This window comes from Crinia signifera, chromosome 4, assembly GCF_055691185.1.
Source record: "Crinia signifera chromosome 4, ASM5569118v1, whole genome shotgun sequence".
Taxonomy (NCBI): Eukaryota; Metazoa; Chordata; class Amphibia; order Anura; family Myobatrachidae; genus Crinia; species Crinia signifera.
The window spans coordinates 311034241-311046154 of NC_139220.1; the positions used below are offsets into that span (position 1 = coordinate 311034241).

The following is an 11914-nucleotide window of genomic DNA, read 5'->3' on the forward strand; positions in this document are numbered from 1 at the left end:
CATTTAGTAATGACTGCACCTGTGCACCAGCTAGATGGTCTGTATAATGTGACAGTTAGTAATGACTGCACTTGTGCACCAACTAGGTGGTCTGGGGAATGTGAAAGTTAGTAATGACTGAACCTGTGTACCAGCTTGGTGGTCTGGGAAATGTGACAGTGAGTAATGACTGCACCTGTGCACAATCTAGGTGGTCTGTGAATGGAGACAGTTAGTAATGACTGCACCTATGCACCAGCTAGGTGGTCTGTGAAATGTGAAAGTTAGTAATGACTGCACCTGTGCACCAGCTAGGTGGTCTGGAAAATGTGATAGTCAGTAATGACATCTTCCTGTGCACCATCTAGGTGGTCTGGGAAATGTGACAATTAGTAATGGCCAGACCTGTGCACCAGCTAGGTGGTCTTGGGGATGTGACAGTAAGTAATGACTGCACCTGTGCACCAGCTAGGAGGTCTGGGGAATGTGACAAATAGTAATGACTGCACCTGTGCAATGTTACTAACAAAGATATTAAAGAGCACTGGTCCAAGTACAGATCCCTGGGGTACTCCACTGGTAACATGTCCCTCCATAGAATGCACTCCATTTAGAGCTAGGAGGTCTGGGGAATGTGTTAATTAGTAATGGCTACACTGTGCACCAGCTAGGAGGTCTGGGGAATGTGACAAATAGTAATGACTGCACCTGTGCACCAGCTAGGAGGTCTGGGGAATGTGACAATTAGTAATGACTGCACCTGTGCACCAGCTAGGAGGTCTGGGGAATGTGACAATTAGTAATGGCTACATCTGTGCACCAGCTAGGAGGTCTGGGGAATGTGACAATTAGTAATGACTGCATCTATGCACCAGCTAGGAGGTCTGGGGAATGTGACAATTAGTAATGACTGCATCTATGCACCAGCTAGGAGGTCTGTGAAAAAAAGGACTGTTAGTAGATCTCAAAGAATGGTATAGACATGATTTTATGCTAATGTATATGGTGCTAACCGGAAGTCTAGTTAAATTACTTCCAATATGTACGGGAGATATGTGCACTTTCAGATTAACCCCCCTGTGTTTAAAACACACAATTCTCAACATTCCATATAGAGGACTTGAACGATCAACCTCATACACCACAGTTAGACACATAAAACATGGACTTTTATGCTGCTGCATAGGAAGCATTGAATTTCTTGCTATATGAATCTAGATATCATGGACAGAATACAGCTAATCTGTATGTATGGCTGCAAACTACCTAGATCCAGGGCCGTCTTAACAGCAGTGTGGGCCCCTGGGCAAAGTAATGCACTGGGGCCCTTACCCATTCTCCCCTCCTAGGGGTGGGGGGTGCTATCAGCAGCAGCTTTGATGTCCCACGGGTGGCAGGGGGTGCTCTATCTTCCATTCAACATGTAGGACCTGGAGCAGTAACTTCTGCTAATTACTCCTTTACTGCACAGGTGGTGGGAGGGAGAACACTAACGTGTGGAAGGGGGCATTGAGCTGAATAAAGGGTCCCTTGTAAATTACTTCCATGGAGGTAGGGGGTGTTTTATACGCAGGGGAGGGTTGGATAATGAAGTGGGCTTAATAACCGTCATTTTCCAGTGGAAGGGCTGCTTGTTTGACTGCAGATTTTGCCACTATCTGGAATTAGGTTTCTTAGCCTTCAATAGTATAAAACCTTTCAGGAGGTGCTGGAAACTTGGGGATCAGAGATCAGGAGCCAGAGCAATCCATTGACAAAAATATAAAACTGTACACCAGCCGTTTGGAGCTGGAGCAGGGACCGGCTGCTGGAAGGCGGATATCTCTGGTTCTGGGCATGATAGAGACAAACCGCTAGTGTCCACAGAAAGGGGAGAGTCCCAGCTTTTGGAAAAACAAAATTATGTTTTTACATACATAATTACAAGTGTGTACACAGCATTATGCTGTTGTGTACACACTTGTACAATCTGCATGAGATCCAGATGAGATTACAATTTAGACCTGGGGTAGCCAACCCTAGTCCTCGAGAGCTACCAACAGTGCATGTTTTGCAGGTCTCCTCACAATCACAAGTGAGCTAATTAGCTCCACCTGTGTATCTTTTAAAATGTGTCAGTGATTAATGAGTGCAGCTGTGCAGCAGCTAGGTTGTCTGGAAAATGTGAACTGTTGGTAGCTCTCGAGGGCTAGGGTTGGCTACAGGTGCCCACAGACGCTACAATTGTACTGTGCTATGCGTTTTTGACTGTACAATGGTTCTATACAATTTTTCTTCCAGCTTGCTATGAGATGTGCACTTGGATGCATGTGATGAACCCATGTTTGTAATGTTAAATTTCAGATGTAGTCTAAAAAGTATGTGCAGCACGTACTTTTTTAGACATACAATATCGGGCTCCCGGGAACGCGCATCGCATCGCACAAGCCCATAAACACCATCCAATAATTGTACATAAGATGCAATTTGTGCTTAAAAAGTACAAAACGCATTCGATAATTGATGCGTCTGTGGGCACCTTACCACTGATTTAGACTATCTGCATACAATTCTATCTGCATGCAATTTAGACAATATAGTGCAGATCTGCACTATATAGTCTATGCAGTCAAGACTTTCTGGCTGAGATATGGGAGCGCGCATCTTGAACGCATCTGGATCGCTTGGGATAAAACACATACAATCTGCATGAGATCCAGATGAGATTTTGACTATATAGTCAAAATCTCATCTGGATCTCATGCAAATTGTACAAGTGTGTACACAGCATTAATCTCATCTGGATCTCATGCAAATTGTACAAGTGTGTACACAACATTAATCTCATCTGGATCTCATGCAAATTGTACAAGTGTGTACACAGCTTAACAGGTCGGATGTGGATTGCTGCTTTGAAGTTGGATATCTCCAGTTCCCCAGGGCCGATTTTCAAAATTCTGGTATCCCTGAAAAAAGTTAAGCCCATATGAAAAGACGGCCCTGCCTAGATCTGCTTAGCAGCAATGGTTTAATCTGATATTAAAAGTAGTTTCATATAATTAGAATTAGTAGGCTTGCAAGAGGGGAGCAAATATTGTGAATCATCTAACTAAGTGTATTTTAAATATGGAGCAATTTAACTCTAAATTATTGACAAGGTGCACACAACATACACTAATACTGAGTGTAAACATTTAATTACTAAGATGTGAGTTATATTTCACACGGGAAGTTTCTAAGGGCAACCAATCAGAATCTACTTCTTATTTTTTTTAAACCTTCTAAAAGATAATAGTATATTAGTTAATATACCCCATAGGGTATATAAGGTTTGGTGTTCAAATCCATTTTGCTAAGAGTGTTGGGGTGACATTTAATGAGATGCGGAAATTTCATTTGTGCGATTTTTTAGGGCGAAAACGGCTGAAATTGCACGTTTTTCCAAAATCGCGATTTTTAGTGACGCCGTAACTCGCATCCAGATGTTTTCCCATTATAAAGTATACAAATCGCATATTTAATGAGATGCAAAAACGAGAAAATTCTACTAAAAGTCGCCAAACATGTAGCCCAGATTCTGACAGGCGAATTTGGCAGAACCATGCACAGATCATTGAGATCTGTGCATGGTCCTGTCTTAAAAAATGTGTGAAAGTTAAAAAAATGGCTTAAGGTCCCCTCTCCTTAGCTTAACCAGCCCCGTTCCAAAAACACGGGGGACAAAAAGCGTAGGGGTCCCCTGTATTTCTGAAACCAGCCCCGGACTCTTGGACAGGTCCTGGTTCCAAAAATAGGGGGGCAAAAAATCTGAGGGCATCAGGACAACCAAGTTACAAGTCCAGAAGGGAAGCTATATAATACATAAGTGCCTCAGAGGGTTATGCGTGTAAAACTTAAATATGATAGGCTTGCCTGAAGAGGTGAGTTTTCAGGGAACGCTTGATAGTTTGGAGGGAAGCGGAGAGTCTTATTGTGTGTGGAAGGGCATTCCATAGGGTGGGAGCAGCCCTATGAAAGTCCTGTAATAGTGACTGGGAGCTAGTGATCCGTGCAGAAGAGAGACGCAGATCTTGTGCAGAGCGGAGTGGTCGAGATGGGAGATATTTTGTGATAAGTGCAGAGATATAAGCTGGTGCAGTATGGTTAATAGCTTTATATGCGAGTAGAAGTGTTTTATATATGTTTCTCTCCTGTCCTTGTTCTCTGATTGTCTATATCCTTATACTGACACATGATTTCCCTCTTCCTTCCCTTAGCTGTGAGGCATCCAGCCAGTACTGGTACACGGGAGGACGATGCCAGGTGGCTGTCAGCAAGCTTGGGATCTATGGCGGAGTGGGTGCCGGCTGCGCTGTGCTTCTCATTATCATTTTTACTCTCGCTCTCTGCTTGTACTGTCATCAGAATAAACTACACACGCAATAGTAAGTACAACATCAGCCACGGTGTAATGAGGATTTAAAGCTATAGGGCTCATTTACTAAAGGGAAAAAAAGTGCAGGCCTTCAGTATGCAAATAGATTGTCGCACAAATGTTCTATTTATATGGTAGGCCATTGGTGGGGTGATACAGGGAATGTAGTACATCAGATCTTCAACCAAAATCAGGATTGTTGTTGTGTGGGACAAGATTATAGGAAATCCATAGTCAGGATTATTTTAATGCATACAATGGGAAATCCAGTTAGGATTATTTTAATGCATACAATGGGAAATCCAGTTAGGATTATTTTAATGCATACAATGGGAAATTTAGTTAGGATTATTTTAATGCATACAATGGGAAATCCAGTTAGGATTATTTTAATGCATACAATGGGAAATCCAGTTAGGATTATTTTAATGCATACAATGGGAAATCCAGTTAGGATTATTTTAATGCATACAATGGGAAATCCATAGTCAGGATTATTTTAATGCATACAATGGTAAAGCCATAATCAGGATTATTTTAATGCATACAAAGGTAAAGCCATAGTCAAGATTATTTTAATGCATACAATGGGAAATCCATAGTCAGGATTATTTTAGTGCATACAATGGGAAATCCATAGTCAGGATTATTTTAGTGCATACAATGGGAAATCCATAGTCAGGATTATTTTAGTGCATACAATGGGAAATCCATAGTCAGGATTATTTTAATGCATACAATGGGAAATCCATAGTCAGGATTATTTTAATGCATACAATGGTAAAGCCATAATCAGGATTATTTTAATGCATACAATGGTAAAGCCATAGTCAAGATTATTGTAATGCATACAATGGGAAATCCATTGTCAGGATTATTTTAGTTCATAAAATGGGAAATCCATAGTCAAGATTATTTTAATGCATACAATGGTAAAGCCATAATCTGGATTATTTTAATGCATACAATGGGAAATCCATAGTCAGGATTATTTTAATGCATACAATGGTAAAGCCATAATCTGGATTATTTTAATGCATACAATGGTAAAGCCATAGTCAAGATTATTTTAATGCATACAATGGGAAATCCATAGTCAGGATTATTTTAGTGCATACAATGGGAAATCCATTGTCAGGATTATTTTAGTGCATACAATGGGAAATCCATAGTCAGGATTATTTTTATACATACAGTGGGAAATCCATACTGAGGGTTTTCTTATGCATTCAATGTGAAATGCATTGTCAGGATTATTTTACTGTATACAATGGGAAATACATAGTGAGGGTTTTGAGGCGCTACATTTGTAACAGACACATTGTGCTAATCCAGTTTGCTATGCGGCATGGCCATCCAAAAAGGAGGCATGGCTTAATCAAAGGGGACATGGCCTTGCACGGACCATGTCTTCCACACTCCTAAGGGTGTTTCCAGCATCCCTGGTTCTTATCTGTGACAGGAGCTGAGTGCTGCAGGAGTCAGACAGTATTATGCTGCAGCTCCCGTCTACGGTCACTGTCGAAGAGCCGTCACTTTGGTGTCACACCTTTTCCTGAGGCCACACCCCTCGCACCCAGCTAGTGACACCACTGTGTGGTACTGTAGTAATGGGGTCCTAACAAATCCCAGACCTGATGACTGTAATAGATTGCACAAATAGATTCTGTAGGAAAAGGCTATTGTATTTGCCCCTTTCTCATATCATAAAATGTAATATATACTGCAGGTGTGTAAACCTTAGACCCCTAAGCACTGTATGCGTCCACCTTAGTTACCTACTGGCACTCCGGCTTATGTTACCACGAGTGGGTTTATGTGCCACTCAGCTCAAACATTGTGAACGTTTGAATAAATCTACTTTCCTGTATCCACAGTTTAATAGACAGAGAGACAAGCTGGGATGATTGGGATTACAGTGATCCGGTATATATCGCAGGCAGATACATACCTACGCCTTCTGAGAGTTCTGTGGATTTAAGAGGCCGCCAATCTCCTGGGGCCATGCCGTTTGCTCAGAGCGCACTTTCGGGCACTGAAAGTTTTTGCCTGTCTTTGGGGAACGTGAATACACAAGAAAAGGTGAGTTGCAGGGTGACCGTGCAGTCAGTGTATATATAGTACAGGCCTGGCCAACCTGCGGCATAACATCCCACCTAGAACTGGCACTGACCAATCAAATACTAACTGCCATGTTACAGGCTGTGTTTGAAAAATGACAGGAGCTGAGTGGTTGTCACTTTAAAGTGTTTTCATTTATTATTTTTAAAGGGGGGGATAGCCACACCTCCTGGGTATGGCCACACCCCCATCACTCGTACCTGCCATATGTCTCCATATTATTGTATCTTGTACTTATGATTGGCTAGTTGGCAATTTTTTCTCCAGCCGATGGTATTACAACATCAGCATCAGTGGCGTAATTAAGTTTTGGGCACCCCCCCCGCCGCCGCCCCGCCAAGCACCCCCAATCCCTCGCCGCCCACGCCCCGCAGACTTACCTATCGCGCTGGTCCCGGCGGATCCGTTCTTCTTCTGCTGAGGACCACCACAAAATGGCCGCCCCCATACAGCAGACAGTTTCAGAGAACTGTGTGCTATATGGGGACGGCCATTTTGTAGTGGTCCTCAGCAGAAGAACGGAGGTAAGTCTGCGGGGGATTAGGGGGGGTGTAACTATAGCACCACAGCCCCCGGTGCCCCCACGTGCACAGCAACTATAGTTACGCCGCTGATCAGCATCTAGGGCCTGATTTTGGTTTGATCAATCGAGTGTATAGGGGTGAAATCGAATGATTTCACCCCTATACACTCCCCTGGATATGGATGTTTATGGTAAACATCCATTCGCAATGTCACAGGGATATTGAATCAGGCCCAAAGTTACTTGATTTTTTTTTTTTTTTTTTACACACACCCCCAGAATCTGCCACTATGCATTGTGTACATGACGCTTCATTATATCATATACTGCACACAGTGTATGTGACTCTGGGGGAGATTTTTGAAGATTTAATTCTGTTAACCATGGTAAGGAATAGGGTACAGAAAATTTTAATGGATAAGGGGAACATGGGGGAAGAGTCCAATTACAAGGTGTCCAACAATCAAAAACACAATTGATCAAGACAGGTATACTAAAACAGGAAATCTGAAATCAATTTAAAACGCCAACAGCAATATAAAAAAACAAGATAATTAGTGATATAAAGAGGAAACATACATCTCAATGAGGTGTAATCAATCAGTTTCAAGTAGTATATTGGCTCCATCTCTGGAAGTTGAGTACTCGTGCCAACCATTTCGCTAATGGGGAGTTAAGCTGGGTACACATATGTACAATCGTCGGGCCGTTCTTCCGTTCTGGGGACGAACGGCCGTTCGATTGTATATGTATGTACGCAGTCCCGATTCCTTCTGTGAGATCGATAAACGGCCAAAAACGCTCTTGGCCGTCCACGGTTGGTCGGTCGAAGGTTCTTTGCTGCTTAAAAATCATCCGACAGGACAGCTACATATCGGAACAAAAGTGCCGTGTGTACGCACGTTCGATAGATATGCAGGCCGTTCCTGCGATCATACTACCAAAACCTGAACGCCCATCTTTTTCTTGCGATTGTTTGGATGGGAGTACGTCGGACGTCGCAAGTAAAATTGGACAGGTGTGTACGCGCAGATCGGTCGTGGCTTTTGGACGGTCGAACGTGTATATGGTCGATCGAACGGTCGCAAGAAAAATGAGATTGTATATATGTGTACCCAGCTTTAGTCTTGAGGGAATAAGGCAGACCAAAGGTTTCCATCTGATATGCATAGTGGACTTTTCCATGACCTTTGTTAAATACTTGGAGAACCGTAGATGCAAAAACATTCCTCCAGAGCTGGCGGATTTTGGGACAGGACTAGAATACTGTATATGAAATACAGATGGAGTGCACTCCATCCAGCGGGGGTCTGGCGGTCGACCAACCTCCATCCTGCGCCAGCCGCCAGAAGGGCATGTGCGCGCATGATACGCGTGCACTTCCCCTTACAACGGAGGTCCCCGCGGCCTCACCGCCGGTCCCCACCGCTCGATCCCACCTCCCCACTCCTCCCCTAAACCTACACATCTCCCTGAAGAGAAGACAGGCAGGGTTCATGTCCCCCGCCGCCCGAGCGCCATCTCGCCAGCGGGGGCATTCTGGCAAGCCCCGGCGCTGGCTGAGAGGCGCTCCATCTGTACAGCACCTGTCTCTGCACAATTCCTCCAGCAAAGCTTGAATATGGTAGGCCAAATATAACAGGGGTAAAATAAATTCCATGCAATAAAGTGCATTTCTATGTGATTATTGCACCTAGACAGAGGAAGTATAAATAGATTCCCATTTTTTCTGGGTGACTGGGTGAATCAGATTCCCATTTCAATTAGGAAGGTCATTTAGATTCCACTGCAGCACCTCGCACCACGATAAACCAAAATCTGATAGAGCCCCTAAAATTACCAGATGAAGCCTTAGTCAAAATATTGGGGGGGTGTTAGGAGTTTCGGACCAGAAGACCGTATTGAGGTAGCTATCCAATGGCCAATAGGACTATATAAGAATAATTCTGTAGAGGGCAGATTATTTTGAGTCTGTAATGAGGTAAATGGGGTGATGGTTATGTCATCCAAAAGGTCAGTAATAGTATCTATGCAACAGGACTTCCAGATAGCCAGATATTGGAGAGAGTCTGCAGGGAGAGCATTCGAGAAATAGTCTTCGAGGAGAATAAGATCTCATCCCAAGCTCTTCGTGAGTCTAAAATTGCACGTGGAGTGTCGCAAGGTAGAGGTCTCTGTTGGGCGCGGGTCTATAATAGATGTGTGAGCAGGATGCGAGAATACATCTGCTTCTCCAAATCCACCCATTGTTTTGTACCTGGAGCCAAAGACCAATCACTTATCTGAGCCACTTGGCAAGCAAGTTGGTACTTTTTGAAATCTGGATCTTCCAAACCACCAGATTTACTTGGTCAAGTCAAGCGAGCGTGAACTATTCTAGGGGATTTCTTCTTCCAAATATATTTAAGTATTACAAAGTCTATGCGGCAAATAACTTTCTGGGGAACTAAATAAGGAATTGAACGAAAGAGTTTCATTAGGTTTAGAAGGATCGACATTTTAAAAGCATCCAGTCTGCCCAACCACGAGACCACCAAGCCCAACCACTTCTTCTTCAGTAACGATTCTATCTGGGAAAGGACTGGATTGTACCTGATTTCTGCAGTATTAGGTAGGGAGTTTGAAATGTGAATACCTAGGTACAGGATAGAATCTATCTTCCAATATATCTATAAAAGTTTGGATAGAGATAAAGTACCAACAATTCAGCCGCTAACTGTCATTTTGCAAACACAACCTGGAGCTGATTGGTCATTTATCTCTCGACTCTTCCCGGTTTTGATAAATCTCCCTCACTATCTCTTTGCTTACTGTGGGGAGTAAGCTTACACACTTGTACCAAAAAAACTAAGCTATTTATTATATGGGGCGTATATAGGAACGGACTCTCCAGGCCATTTGTAATCCAGTGGGTGTTATTAATATTTATTTTATGTGTTACCATGGTGTTTTTTTATGATATTATTGTATGCACTTATTAAACTATGGAATTTAACAATGTAAGTCAATCCAATCGTAAATATTCTTCTTTACATATAGGCGTTGCTAGTTGTTGTTTTGTTTGTTTTATATTTGATACAGGATTAACTACCCTGTCTTTAGCAGCAGATGGGTCAAACCACTTGTGCTAAGAACTTCCAATTCCTACCCCCTAGATGAGTTGGTCCTGCTTTTTTTTAACCTTTACGCATTAGTATTGGCATACACTCTGGACCTTATTCAGGTTCATTCGCAGCGGCTGTTCGTTCGCACGGGGACCGATGTTGTGTTACTGCTGACTACACATGTGATGTGATGACCTTCTGCAGTCACTTGCTGGGGGTCCTGTAATTATTTTTATTGTCTCATGGGGTCCCAGAGCAAAAAAGCTTGAAGACCCCTGAACTAGAACAACCCCCTTTATTTGTGCATGCACCATTTCCTACATAAAGTGCGTCCAGCTGTACCTGAGCCACCGATATGTCACATAACGCTGTCACTTGTCTGCTTTGCAGGTGATCATTCCAAGACCCGAACTCACACCCATTCCTCAGCAGTGAGTGTATCGCCATCTAGAGGATCCGTTTGAGGTTCCCCAGCTACAGTGCCTCTAATAAACCACAGGCCATGAAAATGAAAACTTACCTGCTACAGTAATAATATCATTTGATGAGAGGACAGAAGATGATGTTTCTGAATTGCACCTGGAACCAATCTGGCACTTACACCCATCATAAAACTATCTCTGGGCTCCATTAGGTTGTAACCCGCTAGTATATCAGAGCTGTTATCTGGGTATATGACATACCATATATCCTTACTTTAGTTACCCTTATTTCCATTGCTAATAACTGATGCAGATTGCTTCCTTTATTGCAATATTTAGATTGCGTTAAACAAGGTTATCCAGCAACTAGATTGGTCACCATTTAGTGACGATGGCTTCGGCTAGTGATATGACACTGGAAGGATGGACACTACGAATGGAATACTGTATGTTTTAGCACAAGCTGGCAACCACCCCGCCATAGATGGTCATGCTGATTGGGCCACTCTAGCCACTCCTACTCCAAACCGGTTGCATAAAGTAGGCTGGCATAGGTAATGATGAGCCGCATCCGTGTGACTTATACGTGGGCAATTAGTAAGTGGACCACGGTCTGTAGATTAGTCTGTGCCATATGGACAGTATATGAAATTTTCACTCCCCTGATATTGTGGAGAAATCTATCCACAAAACATAACACGTCCTCTATCATTTACAGCAGCGGCCGTTTTGGACACACAAGAACGTAATTATTAGTCGCCGGCTAATGTAAACAATCATATAAAATGCACAGTATATTATATGTTAATGGCTCTATATGTTTTTATATTATTATTTAAAGTTCTGGATATTTATCTTTTAAATAATGTAACAATTCTTTATAATACATAGTTGTTATATTTTTGTATAAAAAATATTTAGCTTTTTAAATCTGATCAGAAAATGACAATGACAACGTACGCCCCAAATTCTTCAACATATAATTGATTATAATTAAACTAGCTGTTAAACCAGCGTTGCCTGGTGTGTGTTTGATTTTGTGTGCGTCCTATGTTTTTTGCAGTATTTTACCTATTCATATATTTTTTCCACATGCTTGCTCATCTGTCTTCTGGTCTCTGATTTGTTATGGTCCCCTACTATGCAACTTAAATAGTAGGTGTCTGTCTGGCACCAAACTCCTTCCCTATCCCGACTTTCTGCCCTCCCGGTGATTTGATGAATTACATCACCAGGAGGTGGGGCTTAAATCAGCTGGCAGCAGTGTCGCGACTTAAATCCAGGGGTGGGGCTAATAAACAGCCTGGCTACTATGGTCTGCATTGGCTGCAGCCTCTAAAAGCCAGATAGGGCTGATGGTGTAGGAGGGGAG

The 11914-nt window shown here is 42.7% G+C and overlaps 1 protein-coding gene across 18 annotated transcripts in view; it reads left to right on the top strand.

Annotated features, from left to right (window-relative positions):
• The window catches only part of LOC146075814 (uncharacterized), a 122893-nt gene extending 111346 nt beyond the window's left edge, over positions 1-11547 (top strand). For all 18 annotated transcript variants that reach the window (XM_083185432.1, XM_083185436.1, XM_083185441.1 and 15 more), the window contains 3 exons: positions 4215-4382; positions 6250-6454; positions 10511-11547. In XM_083185432.1, coding sequence (XP_083041558.1) covers positions 4215-4382; positions 6250-6454; positions 10511-10555 — 418 coding nt within the window. In that variant the 3' untranslated portion in view covers positions 10556-11547. The remainder of the gene's footprint in view (positions 1-4214; positions 4383-6249; positions 6455-10510) is intronic.
• The last annotated feature ends 367 nt before the right edge of the window (positions 11548-11914 follow it).